The following is a 23,370-nucleotide window of genomic DNA, read 5'->3' on the forward strand; positions in this document are numbered from 1 at the left end:
ATAATAATGTAACTATTATGATACTATGACTATACTATTTGCTGATTATTTAACTGATTAGGTTACTTCCATGGTAGAACTGACACTGTTTAGAATCACTGAATTTTAACTTTTTATTTATTAGGTTGACTAAAAATAAGGCCCCTTTGCCATCAATCTTACGTAATCAAAGTACGTTCAAAAATTCAACGTGAGTGAAAAGTTCAGAGGTAAAGTAGAATGATGTCAATGTAGGCAAAATATATTTGCAGTGCTCTGGGGTATAGAGGAACAGTATCTTATGAGCAGGCTGTCTAATTTGTAATTTGAAATAATGGTCGCAAAACTAAAACCCATTTACACTGTCTTCTTTTTATTGATTAAAATCACATGTCTTTTCTGAATTTGCCTCTAATGGAAGTGCCACCGGTTTTAAGGCAGACAGATTACAAAAACCTGACAAAACTCTTCCAGATTTTGGTGTCAATTTGGTCACAATCACCATGCTAATAGTGTAATATGTTTTTAATTACTCATTTAGCAGTAAGTAGTAGACATTATCACAGTCAGGTGTGAGTGGTATGCATTTGTGGGAACATTCACATGGCAGCCAGAAGCACGTCTCTCACTATGGCAATAGCCCGGTGCACTTTGGCCTTTTTGAGTGAAAACACAAGCATGTACAATAGAAGAGACTTGCATCAGTAATGAAGATTTATCAAAGCCTTATCCCCAGATGAATGGGTAAAGGCCAACAAAGCGCAGAAATTAACCCCTGCATGTTGCACTCAGCACACCTGCCTCTTAGGGGCTGTGTGCAGCTGAATATGTAGTAGGTGTGTGTGTGTGTGTGTGTGTGTGTGTGTGTGCATGTGTGTGTGTTTCTGAGAGGCTGTTTATTCAGCTGTTCATTTTTTCCTGTTTTAAGGAACAGTGTCTTTGTACAAGTCAGAATGTAAGTATTTAACTGCCAAATTAAGAAATATTACAGTATTTACAACAGTAAAAAAAATGACTAGATTACACAAATTCTGAAATATTACCTCTATATATAATAAATTGAGCATGTATGATTTACTTTAATTTTCATAATTTGTTATATATGCATTTATTTATGTATTTTGCATGTATGCATTTATTAGTTATCTCATTCTCATATTTATTTTTGTATCACTTCATCCATATGTAAATCACAGGGTGTATCACCTTCAGACTGATGAATGGATGCCTGAGATGCTCAATCTGAGATGAAAGGGCAGGAAGGTGCAGTAATGATAAGGAGCTACAGGAAAATTAAATGCAGGAAGCATTGTGGTCTGGCATTATTTTCAGACAGCTTGGCCAAGAAACTGCACTGCGTGTGGTAGCGTCCTGCCTATATGTTGCCTATTACCTAGTCTATATGCATATCATTATATCAACAAAGATAATGTCAAATAAATAAACGTGTGACATTTAGACACAGGTAAATTCAAATATTAAAGTTTTATTAAGCTGTTATTTTAATAACTTAAAAATACACATTTTTATTCACAGAAATTGTCCCTAGTAAAAATTAAAAGATTATTACTGCCACATGAGGTACATGTTACAAAACTGGCCTTTATAATAACAGCTCTGATCTATAATTGAACGTAAACGTGTTATTTTCTCATTTTGTCACGAAGTATTTTTTTACATCCTTAGTTATCACCTCAAACCATTAAGTGGCAGTAGGAGGATGAGAAGCCATTAGACCTCAGGACCTTTGTCATCGTTACCGTGCAGATGCCGGCTGCTGGCTTGCTGCGTCTTTCTTCGGCATCCCTGCACCTCCAGGTGCGGTGGGCGGGGCCAGAGGGCGCATGTGACAAGAGACAAGCGCCCCAGACACACCCACTTCGCAGCGCAACACGCCCCCTTCGATCACTTCCTGTATTAGCGTGAGAATGAGGCGCGTCGGCGGCAAGGACCGCGACGCTTCATAGCCGGTGCTTTGTCGCTTTACGAAAAGGCGACAGCCGTGGGCGCCTGGGCGTGTCGCGCAGGACGCTGCGACCGCGGTCACACCCGCCCGGCCTCAGCCGCAGCCACCGGTAGCACCGAGCGGCGGCCACATCAAACATCCGGGTGTCGCGCGAAGTGCGCAGACTCCCCGCCGCAGCCCGGATAGGGGGAGAGCGCGCGAGCCGGAGCGAGCGCTGCGATCACGACCGCAGGAGCGGATCTGGATCCCGGAGGTGGGCAGGAAGCACTCGGGCACTCGGGCATGGAGACGCGAGCCGGACCCGGTACAATGTGACGTTTTCCGCGCGCACGTCCCCCCCCTGCCGCGCTTCTGATCTTTCAGGAGATCTGATTCCATGTGGCCGCGTGTGTGTTCCGGGGTAGCATGAGGAAGTTTAACATACGGAAGGTGCTGGACGGTCTGACGGCTGCGAACACCGCCGCGCCGACACAGCCTCCCGCAGCCAGGGACACCGAGTCGATACCGGAGAGCCTGCAGTCCGAGCACTTTCAGCTGTGCAAGGTGGGCGCGCACACACACACACACACACACACACACACACAAAATAACACACAGATACACGCTTACGTAAACGCGCGCACACATACACGCACAAGACAGCTGTTTCACCCAGAAGCCCCGGCACGTTCCCGTCTGGCTGAAATGGCGGATTAAAATGCGTCTGCTGATACAAACCAGTTTCACGGCTTCGTTAATGCGTCAACGCATGCGTGTGTGTGCGTGTGTCAGACCTCATCACATCTGTACCCTGCAGTGCGGGGAAGGGGGCGCATCTGGTGGGAAGGGGTTGAGAGGGGGTCTCTTCCAGCGGAATGGTGAGAAATCCGGGCATTTCGGCAGGGATGGGGGGGGGGGGACACAGCTGCAGCGCCATCGCTCCCCGTTTAATCCGGACTGCGTAAAAATACGCGCACACGCGCAGTTTGCGGCGGGGCGACGGCGCGCTCTGGTGAAAATGGCAGAAAGAACAGCACACGCCACAGGAACCTCCCTTCGTCCATCCGTTTTCATCCCATGTCGCTGGATGGGGAGGGTTTGAGGGAGGAAGGAAGGAAGGAAGGAAAGGGAGGGGGGCGTAAACAGCGTCATGTTGCATAATCTGCTGAACTCGGATTAACGTGTCAGTGGCAGTTAACTGTGCGCCGAACGGAGGGACGGGGACGGGGGGGGGATATCTCTCCTCATCCTTCCTTCCTTCCTTCCTCCTCTCGCCAGTGTCCCGCCCCGTCCCCCTGCTGAATCGCACGGGTTAATCATTGTCTCGGTGGCGCGCGCGTTCGGTGGGGAACGGGCGCTCTGTGACGCCGGGAGCGCGCGCGCGCGCGGGCGCCGAGACGCTTCCCGTCTGAGCCGCGCGCGTCTCCGAACTGAGTTAGAAGGTCACGAGTAAATAATAAAGCGCTACTGTGCGTGTGGGAGAGGGACCGAGAGAGAAACGGGCTCCCGCATCGTCATGTTTGGAGCTCAGCCCCCCCCCACTCCTCTCCCAGGATGAAGCAATGAAATGCAGCAGAACGGGCATGGCCGGTTTTTGAGGACTTCTCCTCAGACCTCCATTCCACAGCTCTGGTGTGGAATTAATTTTTTTTATCCAGCGCCGTTACCGGTCTGTGGAATTTCAGCGGTTAAAGGAAGGGTTAGAAATTCACTGAGAGGGGATGGGAGGGGACACTCGTGGTCTTATGGTCAGGCTGTATTACTTTACACTGGCGGTGCTCACATGCCACTGTAAAATCATGTGAGGGGTCACGCGCTTGACACACATACTCTTCACAATTTACACGAATACTCGCAGACTGATAACATTGTGACTGTCAGTGATCTGCTAGTGTTTGTGCACACATGCATGCAGGAATTTTCACGCGCCATGGTGTGGTGGGGGTCATCCATGTACATTTTAAAGAACCTGTGGTGCGTGTCTGCCTAGCTGGAGGTTCCCAAATAGTGAAAGTTTGCTTATTATCGTTTTTATTGCCAGACTGTCCGTCATGGCTTCCCCTATCAGCCGTCAGCGCTGGCCTTTGACCCGCTCCAGAAACTCCTGGCAGTTGGCACACAGAGCGGCGCTCTGCGACTGTATCCTTTCGTTGTGTGTCGTGCGTTGGTGGGTGAGCCCTGTCACCGGCAGCAGGTAAGTTAGACATTCTCCAGTCATTTCATTTTCATGCCGGGGGGGGGTCATGAAGGTGCAACCCCAGTAGGACAAAGGTTCAAACCACGGCACGAAGTGAGTGTTGCAATCCAACACTGTGCAGCCACCAGTGTCACCAGCCTGTGTGACCTGTCACGCCTGGTTTTTAGCACCACGTGTCTCGGTCGCCAGATGCAGAACTATCCCGCGGTGTCTGTAGTCAGTCTAAATTAGACAGTGTTCAGATGGGGCTAGGCAGATGAGTTTGGGTGTGGTTCAAGGGAGTCTGACACAGCCTTTGGAACACCTTTTAAAGTTCTCACAACACTTAACCCCCCCTCCTTCCCCCTGGCAAGCATTAATGGCTACCAGGGTGAGCAGAAAAGAGTAATTATTTCAGGCCTTGAGAAGTAATTTCTGTGTGTGTGTGTGTGTGTGTGTGTGTCACTCCACGACGTGGCTGTCAAGTTTGACTGAATGCCCCCCGGTTAAAGGCCCTGCATCCTACTCGTCGTAACACGCGCTTCCACTGTGTTGGCAAATGACAGAAACATGTCATGTTGGGGACGCGCCTGTCTGATCGCATCAGAGGCCGCGGTGGCTGTGGGACAGCAGACAGAGAGGGACGGCGAGAGGAAGAGCCTCAGCAGAACAGACGTGGCCGGAGGAGACAATGCTGCACTTATGTAACACTCAGCAAAAATATATATAAAATGCTTACCGCATGTGTGTTTAAAAGCCAGACTATTTTCCAACCTGTGTAATGCAGGCTTATTTGTACCTTCATACGTGTCTAGACACATATCTATATATAGCATTTTTAGTCTTAGGCCAAGGTTCTGGGCTCTGTTTGGCTTTTTTTGAGAGAAAATTTTAATCACAGACCTGCGGGTTCCCTAATGTGACAGAAGTGTGTGTTTCAGTATTTTATCTTTTCTTGTCCTTTGAGTGGGGGGGGGGGGACAAAGAGAAGAAGAAAAGGCTGGAAGAAACGGATGAGTGAAAGTAGGAGAAACACACATGTAGCATGAGTCAGACTTTAAGACTTTAATGCTCACTGAGCCACAGGGCCTGCATACATACACACACACACACACACACACACACACGCGTGCACACGCCGTTCAGGACCTGTTTCAGAGAGAGGCCATAGGGCTGTTTGGGTCCTTACATCTGATTGGCCATGAAAGCCAAATAAGCGCTGATGTCACACAGCTGGGGGGGATGGGTGGTCGATGGGAGATGGGGGGGGCGGCTGCAGCAGAAGAGCAGCGATGGTCAGATGAAGATAAAACACCGTTCTGTCTCTGTCTCCTCATGTCCGTCCTTCTGCCCGTCTGTCCGTCTCCGTGTTGCACAGACCTTCCCGGCTTATTTTCTTTTTCTTGCTGGCATTAGACATACATCCAGCATCACTACCTGGATGCTTTCTCCTTAGAAATGGTCTCTTTATTATAAGAATTCCTTGTTGTGTGTGTGTGTGTGTGTGTGTGTGTGTGTATAGAGCGCTTTTCAGTGTTCGGCTCCATCCAGGCAAACTGCAGCATTTCAGGACCGAATTAAATCCGAAATCCTTCCAAATTTAGAGCACTGGATTTTCTGCCTGATCTGCCCTGCTTGCATTTACTGATGTTCTCCTGAGTTATGAGCGCACTGCTTACCCGTCTTCAACCCTTTAAGATGAGGTGGTCGTTGGATGTGGTTCTTGTGAGAGACTTCCTGTTTCCATTTTCCATTTTATTTGGCTGTAGTATTGGGGAATGTTCTGCAGCAGCACAAGGTCATTTGGAATGGACCTGCAGTTCTGCATTAGGAAATGGGTTCCACAATGTTCCAGTAGCAGCATTCAGAGACTATTTTTCTATTTTATTTACTTTGCATCCTGGATTGGCATGTATTGATTTGATTGACAGTGCTATTCAGCAAGAGACAATGATATAATTTGACTCTGGATTAAATCAAGGTTTATATATTAACGCCGAAGCATGAAACTCCACAGCTCCTTTTAGGTAAACTAGGTTTCTGTTCAGGCTTCAGTTTTCATAGAAAACACAGATCCGTTGCTCAACTTGTTTGCTCAGATTTGGTATTCATTAAAAAATGACAAGCATCTCCTCAAAGGAAAATCAGTCTTTTCATGGTGGAGAATTTTGTTTTTTGTGATACCCATACCCAGCTTCCTTTTCCTTGTTCAGCTAGAAATGAGAAGATGAACCTCGTCTCTGTTGTGAAGGCCTATTGCCATTAATTAGATGAATCTGGCCGATTATGAATGTGCAATTGAGTTGTCAAACAATATCAATCCTGTCAAAATTTTAACATTGAAGCCTTGAAATACATATAAATAAAGAAATAATTAAATAGCGTGTCGATCAATACATTGCTGAAGACATTGTGGAGGCTGGTGTTCAGACGTTGGCGGTAGCAGAAGCCCTTCCCCAGGATGCCGTTCACACGTTCTTCTTGGCAGATATTAGAATAAGGGCCTCGAGCCCTAGATCTCAGGGAAGCAGCCAGATTGGGGAGCTGTGTGGAACAGTTTGACTTGGACTCCTGGTGGAGCTGCGGGGCGGTGAACTGAGCTGCAACATGTTTTCATGCTGTCAGGGCCACAAGCTTTGGGCTTTTACATTTTGATGTTTTAAAAGTCTGCAGGCTCAAGGTCTTCATTTTTTCCCTGCTTTGCTCAGAATAAATCATTAATTATTAAGACCTTTTTCTGTTTTTATAATGTATAGAGAGATTTTGCCTATGTAATATGTCCATTACCCCTATTAACAGAAAATGTTTAAAAGGGAGTTGAAATAGGAACCTCTACTTAAGTTCCAGTTCTGCTGCTAGGCTTCCGAATTGAGCAACAAAAAGGACCCTTTTATTAGTAGGTTTAGGGTTTGTTTTGCCTCTTGCATTGACGTTCCCAAAAATAATTTTTCTTTATTAATTCATTTTTTTCTGTTGCTGCATGATAATTCATGCGAATTAATGGCTGAAAGCCATGTAGGTGTCATAATAGGACTGTTTATGAGAGGGAATTTGATGCTGATTAAAGAATAATATGATAAGACCCCATGGGGGGTTAATGTGGGCTGAATATCCATTTTCTATACCTGCTTATCCAATTCCTGGTGGCAGGTGGGGGTTAGGTGTGTGTGTTTGTTTGATCAGGAACAGATGTGATAGGATGGATTTTTTTGCCCCAACAGTCAGATTTAGCCCATTGCCACGGCGACCCTCACATGACATCACAATCCTTTGTTGTGTAATCTCCAGCAGGGTGAATTGTGGGAGTGTCACATGGGTGCAGCTGCCCTGCAGTCACACACACCGGCCTTCACTGACGCAGCCAAGTCTCCGGTCCTAATCATGATCCACCTCCACGTCAGGACAGTAGGAACAGAAGGAACCTCAGCAGAGGGGTGGTCTGAGTCAAGATTTCTCAAATTTCAGCCTGTTTCTCTTCTCCCCACTTACCTGCGAGACATGATGGTGACTCATGAGTGACACAAACTCCTTAGTAATCTGCCAGGCAGAGTGGAAAACCTGGGCTGGATAATTTTTTTAATGGCCTGATTCCATCTGTGCTTATTATTTCTTTATTTCAGGGAAAAGGCATGCAATAAATCAGAAGGAATTCAGGTGAGGGTGGACTTGGGGAAATTAAAGCTACATTGACTGGCTACATTTTAGCCTCGATTTATTATGCGTCATTATAGGTGCAGCAATGCCACATTTGAACTTTGAATCCTGGGATATTGCATCATTTTATACAGGTGTAAGAGAGAGGAAACATGTATGTGAGAGAGAGAGAGAGAGAGAGAGAGAGAGAGACAGCGCAATCTCTCCAGGAGTCGACTGGCTTTATCCAGTTCTGTTGCTGAGTCATGCTTTAAGAATCATCAGCCAAATACCCATCCCATATTCTAAGCATTATTAATATTTTTTTATTAGTAATTCTATGGTTTTAAATTAAACTGATTGGAATTATTATAGATGTATAATTTAGTTTGTGAATTCAAGTGACTTGCAGTGTATGGTAGCTGCTCATCCTTGTTTTGCACGTCTGCAGATGTCTGCATGTTAGTTAAATTGATAAATGAGTGAGTGGGCAGAGGTGTGGGGGATGGGTGATTGAACGAAGCGAATGTAGGTGGGTGGGGAGGTGAATGAGTTGAAGGTGGGGTATATGACTTCCCGCTCTCTTTGCAGCCAACAGGATACTAGACCTACCCGTCCGGTACCAGACGGCACTTCCAGACGATGATTATGGTGAATGGCGTTCATCAGCAACAGTAGAGGACCCTCTACCTAAATTACAGTGTAACAGTCAATGAAGAATACCAGATTCCATTTCCTATGATAGATCCCCCTTAATTCTACATTCTGCACAAATGTCTTCAGGCAACTAAGCAGAAAAGATTTAGTCTGGAGAAATGAGGGGCAGGGGGCCACTTCAAATCTGTCTGTGTGTCGTATGTGGCCCCTGGGCCAGACTTTAGACACGATAGATCGAGGATGAGGGGTTTTATATCAGTAATATATCTGGCTGTCTGCCACTCTCCATCTCTGTGTCTCTAAGGAAGGAAAGCAGCCGAAGTTGTAGCTGCATCTTTGGACTGTACATGATCCTGACCCACTTTCCTTCATCCATCCTGTCTACAGTTTTCTCTTTGGTCTTTTTCATCCCCTGTAGATCTGTCTGTCTCTGCAGGACTGGCTCACCTCAGTCAGCAGCTGTTTTTTCCCTCCGATGCTAATGTCTGATTGACGTGCATCTTCTTCTGAATTGTACTTCCTGGAACACTCTCCATGCATGCGTTTGACCTGGCAATATCACACATTCAGAAAAGTTTGAAAAATGCATTCCGCATTCATATCAGTGCAGGCCGGTTGCTAGGCAACTGGCCGCGAGTCTATCCTGAAAACAGTTCCAGCATGTGGCCAGTCCTGGGAAATGTTTCCGAGAAGCTCCACATCCACCTCTTTTTCTGATGGACTTGCATCTGTATTTTTTTGTGTTGCCATATCTCATGAATGGTGCATCTATGTGGAAACCCAAGGTTCATGAATGCACACTATTATTTGAATGAATACAATAAAATCCAGCCGCCCCCTCAGGGTGCATATTTTTTGTTCCAACAAAAGGCCACATAAAGTCAACAAAAGGTCGCCTGCAGGATGTGGAGCTTGAAACACACTGGCACAGGCAACCGTATGTTTAATTAAAAGAGGAGTAGTTTAGCAACACTGTTATCAGGACTAAGAAAGAGGAAATATTTTTTAATGAATGAAGTAAATATGAATGAAGAATTAATAAAGAAACGTCTAATATATAATTCTTTGGCCAATATAAGCAGAATACATTGGTTTTTGCTTATAAATGCAACATCCACTCCTGGTCATTCATATTCTGTAGATTTATGTATTTGATGTTTTTCTGGCTAATGTGCAAGTCCAGAACACCAGTGAAGCAGACTTTAGTGCATTTCTTGAGATTTCTGGACTAAACTAATGTGGGAGGACAGGTCATGCAGGAGTTCAGAGGATGGCTTAGGGGTATGGCAGATTAGTGGCGCAATAACTCGAGTGCGAGGGATTCAAATGACGGGTGGGTGGAAATGTTAATGCTGGAAATTTCAAGGCAGGAGCAAAAGATTAAAGGAAGGCCGCCACCTCGTCCACTGGACCGTGGCTTACATGACCAGGAAAAGCCTGCTGGGGTGGCGATATTAAGCTGGGAGAGGTTCTGACTTCTGACTCACAGTGGGCTCAAGTGCGTGGGACTCAGAACTCGACACAAATTCATAAACACTTCTGCTGCACAACCTGTAATTCAAGAGCTTTAAATTCTCTCATCCCTCTCTGTCTCTGTCTCTCTCTCTCTCTCTCTCACACACACACACACACACACACAGACTGCTGTGCTCCTTAACTTTTGAATTCAGGTTTGGCCGGCCAGGTGTCGAGTGTCACTGCCAGCATGAGACCAGTGCTGCAGTCCTGCAGATCCAGTTTCTCATCAATGAGGTGAGCCTGTCTGTCTGTCTTTCTGCCTATCTGTCAGTGTGTGTGTGTGTGTGTGTGTGTGTGTGTGAGAGAGTACGCTTGTGTGATCATTTTTTGCCCTCGGTTTCTTCTTAAACCAAAGCAGCCCGATGTAGCTGCAGTGCAGTTACTTTCTTACTCATAATGATCTGGACCTATAGGGGTGGGAATCCTCTTAAAGGGCCTATAATCCCATACAGAGCCTCAGGAGGTGCCCGGTAATCCCCTCAGCAGTCCTCAGGAGGACCCTACTGACAAAAGCTTACACAGCCACCCCACAAACAACCAGCCTCCCCAGAGACCCCCCCACAGACCATAGGGTTGATGGAGACAAGTGCCTAATGCATGTACAGTACCATGTTTCTGATGTAAGGACACTCTTGACTCTCCATATGATGAATGTGCACACACATGATTCAGAAAGCCCAAGAGGCTCAGGAGGAGATGGCGAGTGGTTTCGCTGTTTCACCGCACACACAGAGTCTCCCTCAGTATGTGAATCATCACCTGAGATGAGAGATTATGCTGCTTTTAAATCAGCTCTGGTTGCCATGGGAGAGGCGTGGTGTATTTTACAGATTTTTCTATACCTCATTTCATGTTTCCCATGCTTTATTTTTTAATGCTCCAGCTGTAGGTGTCAGTTAATGACCTTGTGCATTTGCATATTAATGTATGCTGTTTGAATGACGTTTGAATGATTTCCTGTGTCGGGCTGCCCTGTAGTGGGCGTCATGGCTCTTGATATGTATAGCTAATGCGTGGTACGTTGCTGCTGCGGTGATGTTATGTTCAGGCCATGTTGATATTCCACATACCTTACAGCATTTCAGAACACTGCCTTCCTTTAAATATACTAATTAAATAGTCTAATCTTTCAATCTGTTTTTGGAAGTTTGCTTTGTAAATTACCATAACATGCATTTCTTATGATTCTGGGGTTTTGGGGGGACAATTTTTTTGGGCGTAAAATGCTCTTATATTTTTCACTCTTATTTTAAATTGTTTAGTTTTTAGCATTTGTCCAGTGATACGGAAGCAGTGCTATTCTGAGCATTTTTCAGTCATTCTGAGCCATGGTGCCTTTGGGAGCTCAGCATTAATGTTTCATTGCTCTGTCCTGTAGGGGGCGTTAGTGAGTGCCCTGGCAGATGACAGCATTCACCTCTGGAATCTACGCCAGAAGCGACCGGCGGTGCTGCACTCACTCAAGTTCAACAGAGAGAGGTGTGTGTGTGTGTGTGTGTGTGTGTCAGTCAGAGTCTGCCTTTGCACCTGATGCCTGGCTGGTCGCAGCTGAACGCCGAACAGGCAGACTGGTGGTGCTCAGCCCCCTGTGTGCCAGTGTGCGAGAGGTGGTGGAGGGACTCTGACTGTCTGCAGGGTGGCAGAGCGGGGCTGGGTGAGCTTGCCGGTCTCTTCGGAGCCCTCAAATTTGCTTTGTGCAGGGGCTATCATCATCATCGCAGCACTCTGATCCGTGCTTCAGGCAGGAAAAAACTGTTTGTTCACAGCACAAGCTCCCCTGAGTCAGTACAAGTTAGAGGGCATTAGAAATGATTTGTTGAATGAAACCCAAACCCATACAAGATCTAAAATGTGAATGTGATCTATACATTTAACAGCTCCATTCATTGAAAACAAACCATTTTTTAAATAAATGTAGATTTTGAATGGTGCACTGTGTAGGATCAGAAATGGAATATACCGTTTATCAGTAGGTTTTCATTAGTGTATTATGTCTTGAAAGAGCCCTTAATAGCTACTTGGGAGGCCTCCATATTTCTGCAGTGGCTCAGAACAGACAAACCAAACACTGGCTCCAGATAGAATATTCTGAATCAAACACTGAAGGATATTCAGTGTTTGGTTTGTCTATTGTCTATAGAAATGCATGCCTTTTGTTTATTATGTTTTTTTTTTATCAGGCTGTGCCTGACTTACCTTTTAATTCTACTCATAAAAGCAAGGTCAAGTGATATTATTGTGGGTCTTGCAGCGTCACAGACTACTCCCCTGTCTCCTGTCTCTCATCCAGGTTCTTCCTGTTTTTCTGATTCCTGATTGGTTAGAGCTAGAGCTCTTTTAATGGTTGTTAACTGTGTATCAAACATCCATAAAGACTGATTTAACATAGCTCGGGTTTCCTCAACCCAGTTCAGTAAAATTTGATTACTGTCCTGGATGTAGCTACTGGCACCTGATGGTAGGTAGGTAGGGTGTGGTCTGTAGCCTCAACCCTGGATGCTGAATACTTTAACTGTAACTAATATATGCATATATATTTTTTACTTTACATGCATTATGTACTCTTGCATACTGCACTCAACTCCCATATCAGTTTCCACATACCAAAAGCATTGCACATAAAGTTCAAGTTGCACATAAAAGCATTGCACATAAAGTTCCTTGCATTTGTTCTTTTGTTGTGAGTTCAGGGACTGTATGGAAAAGCAAAAACCTCATGCATGAGTGAAAAATCTTCCAAATTAAAATGAATTAGATTATAATTAATATAGTTCCTGATTATAATATATTCGATATTAGGGGGGAAAAGATCTTCACGATCATGTAGGGACATCCATACAGCACTGAGCTGCATTTGATCCTTTGGCATTCCGCTTCTCCGTATACAGTTTTGGATACCCTGTGGTGCGACCCCACTGAGCGCAATTGGCAAACACGCATCCTTACACAAGGAGGCTGTTGCCTAATTGGGCAGATTTCCACTCAGTATGTCAGTTTTGAATTCGCAGTTGCAGTCGAAATCGTCCAGGCAACGCTGTGTGAGAATCACGTGAGAATGCAGCTGCTGAGCGACACTTTCCTCACCAAATGATATTTGACATATTCAGCAGATTAATGACTTGTAACCAGACTTTGATCTGAACTTGGTATTGTGAAGGGAATCTCTTTTGTAGTATTATGTTTTATATATTGCTCATTATATTGGGTCTTAAGTGCCGATACAAAAAGACACTACTGAAATAGGACTGTGGGTATATTTTGCAGATTAGTCCAAAAAATTTGAGTTCAGCAGGAAACAAGGCAGAGGATGGGAAAACCTGACAGGACAGGACTTGCATTCATATGTCACACTCAGCTGCTGACCTTAATGGGAAGGAGGTTATATGTCACAACCGATCATCGCTGTCAATCCGACACCCTAGTTGCCAACAGCGATTTTTCGGGTGGGTGTTTGTGTGTGTTTATGTGCTCGCATGTTTGTGTGTTCTTGACATTTCTCTAATGTCATTCTTCAATGAGTGAACCTGTCTGACAGCAGGAGGAGAACGTTAAGAGAAGATGCTCCTGAGGGGAAAAATGGGACTGCACTTTGTGTGTTTAATTATGTGATTGTACAATAATGTAAGCAACAATAATTGCTGCGTTAATGAGGTTTCCCCACTGGGTTTGTTGCTGTTATTTTGTGTCGGTGCATATAAATGCAGTGTCATTTTTATTGAAGCTATATTTTGATATGTCCTGACAAATTAATGCATATTCAGATAAAAATTCAGTTTAGTTTTTTAGTTTAAAAAAACTTCCAGCCATTCATTTTTTGGAGACTTTGTTAATGACTTAATTCATTGACTGTTTCTGGGTGAGTGCAGCAGTCAGCTGACTGATCTGACAGATTTGTTTCCGCTCTGATTGATCACCTCAGTCAGATCCCTCCATCTTGGACTGAAGAAACGTCTGGATTAGCTTCATTAATTCCCCTTCAGCAAACAAATTTGTCATTGAGCGGCTATGTTACCTTTGGAAGGTTCAGGTGTGCGTGCGCGTGTGTGTGCGTACGTGAGTGTGTGTGTGTGTGTGTGTGTGTGTGTGTGTGTGTGTGTGTGTTTTCAGTGCTAGCCTTTACAACACTGTATGGCAGTGCATTTCCTCTCACAGAGTCTTCAATATTATCTCTGCCCATTGAATTGGTTAGTTGAGCAGAAGTTTATATTGAATTTTTGAGGCTAATTCTAAAAATCAGATGAGGTCTAATCTGAGACCTGTGCCTTTAAGAGGGGGCATTAGTCTTGGATTAAGTTTAATCAGTGTTGTAGACACAGCCTCACAGAGCCTTAGTTGGTGCTAACAGGTCTGAATCTGAAGGTCTGTCCAGCATCTGAATCTCTTCCTAACTGGGCACTTAACAGAAACGCTTGAAGGCTTGTTGGTACTTAACACCGGGAGCATTTAGTAGTAGCAAATAGGTGTCACAGTTCTGCTTTATATAAATAATTATTTATGTTGCGTACTCTGTATCATAAAAGGAAGCACTTTATAACTAACTAGATAATTTAGTGCATGCATGTACTGTATTTTAATAAAAAATAAATACAATAAAATACTTCCCTTATCAGCAAATTATACCATATTAGATGCAGTGAGCTACTTTTTTTTGTTTTTTTATTTTCTTCCATAATTTTTCTTTTTGAAGCTAGTGACATTCATGTTTGTCAACAATTTGAATGGCTTCGCTACTGAATGCTCGTCATGTTATTTTCCATTATAAAAAAACAAACCAAAAAAAAAACGATGAACTGTCACCCCCTGCTGCCTGGAGGAGGCATTAAGACCTGCTGAAATAAACCAGACTGCCCTGGCATTTTAATATCAAATTACATGCTACGTGTGAGTAATCCTTTTTCTCTCTCTCTCTTTTTTTCCTCTCCCGCCATGTCAGAATCACATTCTGCCACCTGCCGTTTCAGAGTAAATGGCTTTATGTGGGTACGGAGCGAGGGAACATTCACATCGTCAATGTCGAGACCTTCAGCCTGTCTGGATATACCATCATGTGGAACAAAGCCATAGAGCTGTAAGTCTGATTAACATGTAATTAGAATGGAAACAGGGGAAACAGGTTATAAGTATCACAGCAAACACAAGTGTTACATGAGGCTGGTACTCGGTACTACTTAGTCACTATTTAGTTCTGTAAACAATGGAATTAGTAAATTCTCTAAAGAGCATCTGTATAGATGTGGGATTTTTTTTTGCATCGTTTCACATAAGCAGCAATGATTATTCATAGGACAATGTAGGTTTATTCAGTGATCTTATTTTATTTGTGTTCTTTACATTTTTTTTTTCCTCAGCTCCTCAAAGGCCCATCCTGGCCCTGTGGTACATATCAGTGATAACCCTGCAGATGAGTCAAAGGTGAATGACCTCCGAATCTAATACACAATTTGTATTTTGGCCCACAAGATCAGCTCAGACATCCGTGCTGTTGATTCCTTACAGTCAGTCGATACCTTTCGACCGACTCTGAATGAATCCGAAGTGTCGCTTCAGCTTGATTTCCTCCCTCACTTCTGGCATTCACCAGCAGGTCCTACAGCTATCACAGTAGCAGGCACCAGCTGCCCTTTGCCCACAGCTTTCAGCATCTGTCACCACAACTGAGCTCTTGAACGTGATCCATTTAGTGATCGCTGTCCTCGCTCTGCACAAGTCGTGGTGGACTCTGTCATGATGTGCCATGTCACTGTATGTTTGAGCCTCCTAGGTTTGACTGCTACGCAAGCTCAAATGATATCACAAAACCTGTTGTTGAAGTAGCTCTGGCACACTTATGAGTTTCCTATGTGGGGTTTGTTACGGATAAATCCATAAAATAAATCCAAATCCCAGTTGGTGTACTTTCAACTGCAATCAAGGTTCCGGAGTCTCTGCTGTGTCTAGTTATATCTCGCCAATTATTTTCCATCGTTCCGTAGTTCAGTTCTTTCCCTGCCAGTAAGATAACTTTAATATTTTTCACTCGGTACAGTCCGTCCCAGAACACCACACTGTGCCAACTTATGATGGCCGACAGGAGTACCTCAGTTCACCATTTCATGCTTTGCCCATTTGGGTTATGCAGATGGCCCTGGCTGCAAGGGTGGTCTTAGAAGCCCCATAGCAGGCAGACTGCACACTGTTTTTGCACATAAGGTGGAGTTGAGTGGGACATGCATGCACACACACACACACACACACAATAAGGTACTGGTCCATCTGTGAGTATGTCTGTTATGTTTGAGTATTGATGTGTATGCATTGTTGTTTTTCTTCTTGTTACTACAGTTGATGATTGGGTTTGAATCTGGTATCGTTGTGCTGTGGGATTTAAAATCGAAGAAGGCAGATTATCGCTACACGCATGATGAGGTGAGCAAACAGACACACATACACTCACCTCTCACTCAGAGCTCACACAAGCCAATTGAAACCCGGTTCTTGAGCAGACAGAATATTGTTGTATTCCCCACAATGACAATAAAGAAACCTAATCTGAACTAATTTAATGTATAAACCCCAAAGTAAGGATAATGATTGCACACAGATGCGGCTTTTGTTGTGAGCTTTTAGTGAATGTAGACATCTCCGTGCCTCTGTCTCAGGCCATCCATTCAATCTCATGGCACCATGAGGGGAAGCAGTTTATCTGCAGTCACTCCGATGGCTCTCTGACCATCTGGAACATCAAGAACCCAGCAAAGCCAGCTCAGACAATCATACCACACGGTATGGCAAATTTGTTGTTGTGCTTGTGCCAAAGTATCTATCTAGCCAAAATATTGATTTATTTGCATGTTTTTTTTTTTTTTTTAATTTATATCAGGTAAGCAACCCAAGGATGGAAAGAAGCCTGATCCTTGTAAACCTATCCTCAAAGTAGAATACAAAACCATTAGAGAAGGGTGAGCAAACATTGTAAATTATGCATTATATATTAATGTAAAATAGTATATATCTTATATTCAGTTTTTGCTTGTGTGTGTGTGTGCCTTGCGGGTGTTTTTGTGTGTGTGAAGTGAGCCGTTCATCGTGCTGTCTGGTGGGCTACCATATGATACGGTTGGTCGGCGGCCATGTCTGACGGTGATGCACGGAAAGAGCACAGCAGTACTAGAAATGGACTTTCCCATTGTGGACTTCCTCACACTCTGCCAAACGCCATACCCCAACGGTAAATTGCATCATCTGTTGAGGGCATCTGTAACACTTTAGGCCAGAAATCTTTTTTTTTTTTTTTTTTTTTTTTTTTTTTTTTTTTTGCAAGAGTCCAAGTGTCACACCTGAATCTACACAAAACTGTGCTGCGTCTGATATGGACTAAATTGAAAACCAAAAAGAGAGCCATGCAGTGATATTATGAAGATTATATGTTGTAAACATATAGCTGATACTGTGAGCAAATAATCTGTTACGATAAAAGAAAAAAAAATCTGTTGCAGATTTCCAGGAGCCATATGCTGTGGTTGTGCTGCTGGAGAAAGATTTGGTGGTCATTGACCTCACACAGAATGGGTGAGTAAAAGGAACGCAAACACACTTCACTCCAGTGCTGTGTGTTGTGTGGAAAAGAATTGAAGTAGCAAGCGATGGTTTCTGCAGTTATCCGGTGTTTGAGAATCCATATCCGCTTACGCTGCACGAGTCTCCAGTGACCTGCTGTGAGTACTGCGCCGACTGCCCCGTGGACCTCGTACCCGCTCTCTACGGTGCCGGTCTCCGCCAGAAACGCCAGGGCTACAGCAAAAAGGTGCAGCACCCTCAGATTTTATATCTACAATGCAGACGGCCAGATTGAATGACCTTCATCACTATATACAGACCTGAAAGCTTTCCTGCTATAGATTGACCACATTCCATTTTGGTCCATGACTTTGTTGTAGGAATGGCCCATCAGTGGTGGAAACTGGGGTCAAGGGACACAAACCTACCCGGAAATCATCATCACTGGGTAAGAGCATATGCGTTAGTCCTCTGCTCACCAGTTCACCAATAGTGCGGAAACCATTGAAAGTGTTGAGAGCAAAACTGAGATTGAGAGCAAATAAATTTTTCATCTTTCTTTCATTCTTTCTCCCAGGCATGCAGACGGTTCAGTTAAGTTTTGGGATGCCTCAGCAAGTGAGTGTGCTCAGCCTATTCTTTTCTATTTAGAGTGACCCCACCCGACCTCCTCCTGTATTGAGCAGCTCTTCCACATACCACTCAGCACCATCAGCTTCTTCCTGCTACTGGGACAATTATTCACCTATGTGAGACGGAAGCAGAAAGCCAAAGAGTGATAGATTGGGTTGGGCTAAGCAAGTGCTAAAGGATATCTTCCTGATCTCTGTTCTCACTAAAGAGAAATTCTAGGTCTGCAAGTTTTTTTTTTTGTTTTTTTTTGGAAAGTTTTTTTGGAAAGTTCCGATCGCCTGGCCTTCGACATATTTTTTGTGGTATATTTATGCCAGATATGCTCCTATTTTAACCTGCCTCATTACAATCTTGCCAGATGTGCTGATGCCTTTATTTTTCTTCATTTTTAAATACTTGTTATTGGCTTAGTTTTGCACATATTTTTAATTTTTGGCTAATTATATTTCTCATGGGCATTAAGTAGATCTGAACATATTTTTAGAGGTTGTACAAAGTCTTTTTTGATTATTCTATTGGCTATTGGCAGCTGTGCTTTGTAAGTCAGCATTTGCATCCAAAAAGTCAAATCGACCACTAATTCCTCCTTCCTCTCATTCAGTAATGCTGCAGGTGTTGTATAAGCTGAAGACGGCCAAGGTGTTTGAAAAGAGGAGCAATAGTAAAGACGAAAAGGCGAGCACAGAGATGACTGATGAGGATCCATTTGCAATCCAGCTGATCTCCTGGTGCCCAGAGAGTCGGGTCCTATGTGTTGCTGGCGTGTCTGCACACATCCTCATCTACCGCTTCAGCAAACAGGAGATCGTTACTGAGGTTTTGCAGGTCTGTATACATATAAATATAAATCTCTTAAAAATTGGAACACTGTTGTATGAATTTAAGTAAACTGTCTGTGTCTCCTCCCATGTCAGCCTTGCAATGACAACAGTAGCAACCTTGTGCCACTTGGTCAAGTTGGCTGTCATTCTACGTTTGCGCATGGTCAACATGTGTTGGTTTTATCTGATTCGGACTCTGTGTTCATGCAGTTATTTTGATAGCGAGCCAGGTAGCACGGAGGGATCAGTCCTCCCTTGACCTTCAGTCAGGGACAGTGGTCCATCTAAATGTCAAGTACATCAAAAAGGTCAAGTTCATTGTCTGTGGAAAGCATGGAACCTGCCGTACCTGCAGTGTAACCTGTCTAATTATGTGTATGTGTGTGTACACAGCTACTGGAAGTGCGTCTGCAGTGTGAGTTAAGTGATCTGGACTCGCCCGAAATGGGCAAAGACCAGACCCAGACTTCGCCCACGCCCAGCGCTTCATCCAGTCCTCAAGCCACCACACCCCAACCACGCCCTTCCATTAGCAGCAACAACTCTGACCACAACCACGACAGCCTGCCCTGCCTGAAGTATGGGCATATCCTGTGTTAATTTTTTGTGTTCCATTTCACAATGACTGAATCTGCATTAGAAAGTGGCATACCATAAACATAAACTGATTTGCTGAGTGGCCATGTGGCCATGTATGTCTTCTGTCTGTGTCTGAAATAAACCTCCTTATAAATGTTTCTCTGACCAGGGTGCGCAGCTCGTCTCTGAAGCAGTCAGCCGGCTACCAGGTGGAGCTGGTGGTGCAGCTGCTGTGGGTGGGTGGAGATCCTCCCCAACCGATCAGCACCATGTCGGTGAACTCCGCGTATGGCCTGTGAGTTACAAACCTTTACCAATGACCTATCTGTTATTTTTCAGCCGGTTTGGGTGTCTGAGACCAGACAGTTGTGATCAAAAAACAAAACGTAAATTGGCGGCAGATGTTGGGACAGATGAGTCTGTTATTCAGCAGTGGAATCGTATTTATTTCAGAACAATTTCTTGTGCACTATAAAAACTCTGATTCTACATGCTGTGTGTGTTCAATTGGTAGTGTCACATTTGGGAACAGTTCTGGTGTGGCTGTGGTAGACTACCTGCAGAAAACCCTCCTGTTGAACGTGAGCGCCACCGAGCTCTACAGTCCCAGTGAGCAGAGACAACCGCGATCGCCCAGAAAGAACAGAGGTAAAATTTTACAGACACACAAATGTAATGTGAAATATCATTAATGAGCACTGGGGACACATGTGGTTATAAACAGTGGCGTCGTGCCCATTGTTACCTGGATTTCAGTTCATTAACTATTATTTTTTTTAATTTTGTGATTTTTGTTATTTTCTGTTATGAGTCAAATGTATTCTTCTAATTATGTCATAGATCATACACCAAAAAGTCACAAACTCCCTTCCCTGTGGTATTGGTTTCTTCCAAAGTTGCCAAAAGCAGGTACGCACGCACACAGAACTGTGCATCAATGCAGGAAGAGATTAACGGTGTGTTGCTGAAGTGGTTAGTAGATCCTTAGTCCCCTTCTTGTGAAAATGAAATTCCATTTGCGTATGTGTAGTTCTGCTTTGCTTTTATTTTTTATTTTTTTGTGAGAAATAGTTGCCTTTTTATCAATCTGTCCACTGGCTTATCATCTTATCATGATGTCACATTGTCTTGATTTTATTGTTAAAGATTGTCAGACAATCTTTATACATTTTTTTTTTTTTTTTTTTTTTTTTTTTTAAACAAGGAAAGCCACAATTTTTGGGGGAGGACTCCTTCCCCTTCATGAAATTTTGGCCAGCGTGACGCCCCTGGTTATAGCGCAGCACTTTTTTTTTTTTTTTTAAATCAGGAAGTCAATTGACAAATTAGAACAGATATGAATAACATGACCTTCTTGTGACCTCTGTCTCCCTTTGTTTCCTGTTGTCAAGGTCTGTGTGACATCTCGGAGGGTTTGACTACATCTGATGAGCGCTGCAAATCCCCAACCTCAGGTAGAGTGACCAACCGGTTACCCACTGAACTGAACAAATTCAGATTGAGTCGATCAGTGTTTGTGTGTGTGTGTGTGTGTGTGTGTTTGCATGCATGTACGTGGGAAAATAAGTCATTCAGGCCACAAGCTGCTAATGATTATTATAAGCCGGTTTCACACGTACATCCTGTGCATGATGTGTGTGCATCAGATTGCAGGGGGAGACCTTTCACACAGGCTTTCTATTGTTTGCCATAAGCAGTTTCGCATTTTTCTGCAGTCAGGAATGTTTCTGTCCTGCTTCAGCCATAGTTCTGGGACGTAGCTTCCATCCCCTAACCGAGGCTGTGTGAAAGACCCAACCGCTCCAATGGGCTCCAAGACAAGAAAGACGCATCACACAAAGGGCACAAAGCTTCTGTATGTGTGAAACTAGTGTTTGCTGTCTCAGACAGTGGTCTTGATGATGGGCAGTAAATGACAAAAGCACCCTCACACACTCCAGCAGTTAATTACAGTTACAGTACACTGCCTAAACTACTTCACCATTCTGCATTCTGATTGGATGGTCGGTTGAATCCTACAAGTTTAAATGTAGCCAGTTCTTTATTGTTTATGCACTGCTTTTAATACTGTAGTTTTTTATATAATATTATATAATCTTAAATATCAATACATATATTACTGAGTCTACACCTGTATCATATTGAGTGTGATAATGATGTTCCCTTTTCAATATATGCTATTAACTCCCCTATGAAGCGTGTGTAGTCTTTGCATTCTGTGGTGTGTTTGTAAATGATTTAAGCCACTCTAACAAATGTATTCTACTTTCTAAAGTGCTGAACTCAAACCATCAGCAGTTCTACAATGGAACAGGCAAAGGTAAGGCCAGGTCACCCATAATGCCTCTGGCCCGTAGCAGTTCAGGCCTGTGAAGTCAGCAGAGGGGGCAGTGTGCTGGCCTGCCTGTTTTATGTGTGTGTGTCCCATGTGTCGGCATGGGCGTCATGGTCTTCTGCCGCCCCCCCCCCCACTGTCACTCCAGTCATGTGACTGACTGGCTGGCTGTCTGTCTGTGTGCATTACCGATAGTCTCTGTGATTTTTCACTGTCCAGCTGATCATCTTGAAAGAATCTCCAGTCCAGTTTCTCCACCACAGTGCAGCGCAGAACACATACTCTACCACTCCCCCAACAAACACACACTGCACACACTTAGAGAGCACAGCATTTTATTTTCTCACATTCTCACAACTTTCTACTCTCACAGAAGGAAGATTTTGTCACTGAACCTGGCTGAACTCACCTCAGTCACTGTGTGTGTCCCACGCGTCCGGTGCATGCTCTGTTGGCATGGTGAATTTGGACTGTCTTAAATCACGTTTCTTGCCAGACATTATGGGAGGATTGTCAGTAGTGCGAGAACAGCATGTTGAAAGTCGTCAGTCAGTATCAGCTGTCGATCATTGTGCATTACGTTAGGTGGGGGTGGGATCTCGGGATGGGTTCAAGTTTGGTTATAAAATACCAAAATGGAATGTTAGCATGCGGGCATAATGCTGACTGTTACTGACTCTTGCTCAGAATGTTTAGGCCTGTGTGGCACGACATTATCTTCCCTGGTCCGTAGCCAGTTCCGTCTGAGTAGTGCTAACTACAGCGCTGAAAATCCACATTCAGTTCTGTACTTAGCGTTTCAGATGTGTGGATATGTCCTTGTCTGAAGTTGTAAGGTTTTTGTTTAAAGGCATTATCTTGTATGTTCTTGTAAGTGATTTTCATCACTGAGAAGTGACCTTGTCCGATTTTTGTTTCCCTTCTCAGTAGTTCCAAAACACAGATGAATGGGATTCATCTGAAAATCATGTTACTCGTATTCATGTTTTCACTTTTATTAGTCATGTTCATCCCGCAGTTGTACCTCCGGCACTTCTATGGAAGATACGTAGGTCTGGGCGCAGCCAGTAGTTGGATGGGAGACCACCATGGCGTGCTGGGTTGCTGCTGGAAGAGGAGCTAGTGCGTCTGTGTGATCCCCAGTGGCCCGTGATATTTAAACAAAAGGAAAACCTTAAAAAATAATCTCCCATCAGAGTAAAACGAGGCGACTACTTCCTGTGGTTTAGAAAGATCCCTACTTGTCTTTTGAAAAGAGACGGTGGTCCCCTCGGGTAGTCCCAGCGTAATCCCACGCTGACCTTCTCATAAGCCACTCCAGTGAATTGCCGGTATCTCTCACCCCCTCTCACCCTCTTAGCGGGTGTGTGTTGAGAGATCTGGCACAAAATGGCTGCTGCCACATCATCCAGGTGGTTGCTGCACATCAGTGGTGGTGAGGAGCCACGTAACAGACCTACAGAGAATGAACGGTTTATAAGAAAATATTATTTTTTTTAAATGCTTTATTAAAGCATGACCCTTCTGAGAAACACCGGTGGAGTGTATGTGCCATATT

General features: G+C 44.1%; 1 protein-coding gene across 12 annotated transcripts in view; it reads left to right on the top strand.

The window, feature by feature from the left end:
- Window positions 1–1,875: 1,875 nt before the first annotated feature.
- Window positions 1,876–23,370, top strand: part of stxbp5a (syntaxin binding protein 5a (tomosyn)) — a 30,612-nt gene continuing 9,117 nt past the window's right edge. For 4 of the 12 annotated variants that reach the window (XM_029002463.1, XM_029002464.1, XM_029002465.1 and 1 more), the window contains exons 1-21: window positions 1,876–2,488; window positions 3,966–4,063; window positions 10,061–10,142; window positions 11,287–11,387; window positions 14,842–14,976; window positions 15,257–15,320; window positions 16,230–16,313; window positions 16,547–16,670; window positions 16,768–16,846; window positions 16,961–17,115; window positions 17,384–17,456; window positions 17,544–17,691; window positions 17,825–17,892; window positions 18,022–18,062; window positions 18,679–18,902; window positions 19,292–19,476; window positions 19,647–19,772; window positions 19,992–20,125; window positions 20,318–20,386; window positions 20,869–20,931; window positions 21,753–21,797. In XM_029002463.1, the coding sequence (XP_028858296.1) occupies window positions 2,351–2,488; window positions 3,966–4,063; window positions 10,061–10,142; window positions 11,287–11,387; window positions 14,842–14,976; window positions 15,257–15,320; window positions 16,230–16,313; window positions 16,547–16,670; window positions 16,768–16,846; window positions 16,961–17,115; window positions 17,384–17,456; window positions 17,544–17,691; window positions 17,825–17,892; window positions 18,022–18,062; window positions 18,679–18,902; window positions 19,292–19,476; window positions 19,647–19,772; window positions 19,992–20,125; window positions 20,318–20,386; window positions 20,869–20,931; window positions 21,753–21,797 (2,236 nt within the window). In that variant the 5' untranslated portion in view covers window positions 1,876–2,350. The remainder of the gene's footprint in view (window positions 2,489–3,965; window positions 4,064–10,060; window positions 10,143–11,286; window positions 11,388–14,841; window positions 14,977–15,256; window positions 15,321–16,229; window positions 16,314–16,546; window positions 16,671–16,767; window positions 16,847–16,960; window positions 17,116–17,383; window positions 17,457–17,543; window positions 17,692–17,824; window positions 17,893–18,021; window positions 18,063–18,678; window positions 18,903–19,291; window positions 19,477–19,646; window positions 19,773–19,991; window positions 20,126–20,317; window positions 20,387–20,868; window positions 20,932–21,752; window positions 21,798–23,370) is intronic. The other 8 variants (XM_029002468.1, XM_029002470.1, XM_029002471.1 and 5 more) reach the window with 3 other exon arrangements.

This window comes from Denticeps clupeoides, chromosome 14, assembly GCF_900700375.1.
Source record: "Denticeps clupeoides chromosome 14, fDenClu1.1, whole genome shotgun sequence".
Taxonomy (NCBI): domain Eukaryota; kingdom Metazoa; phylum Chordata; class Actinopteri; order Clupeiformes; family Denticipitidae; genus Denticeps; species Denticeps clupeoides.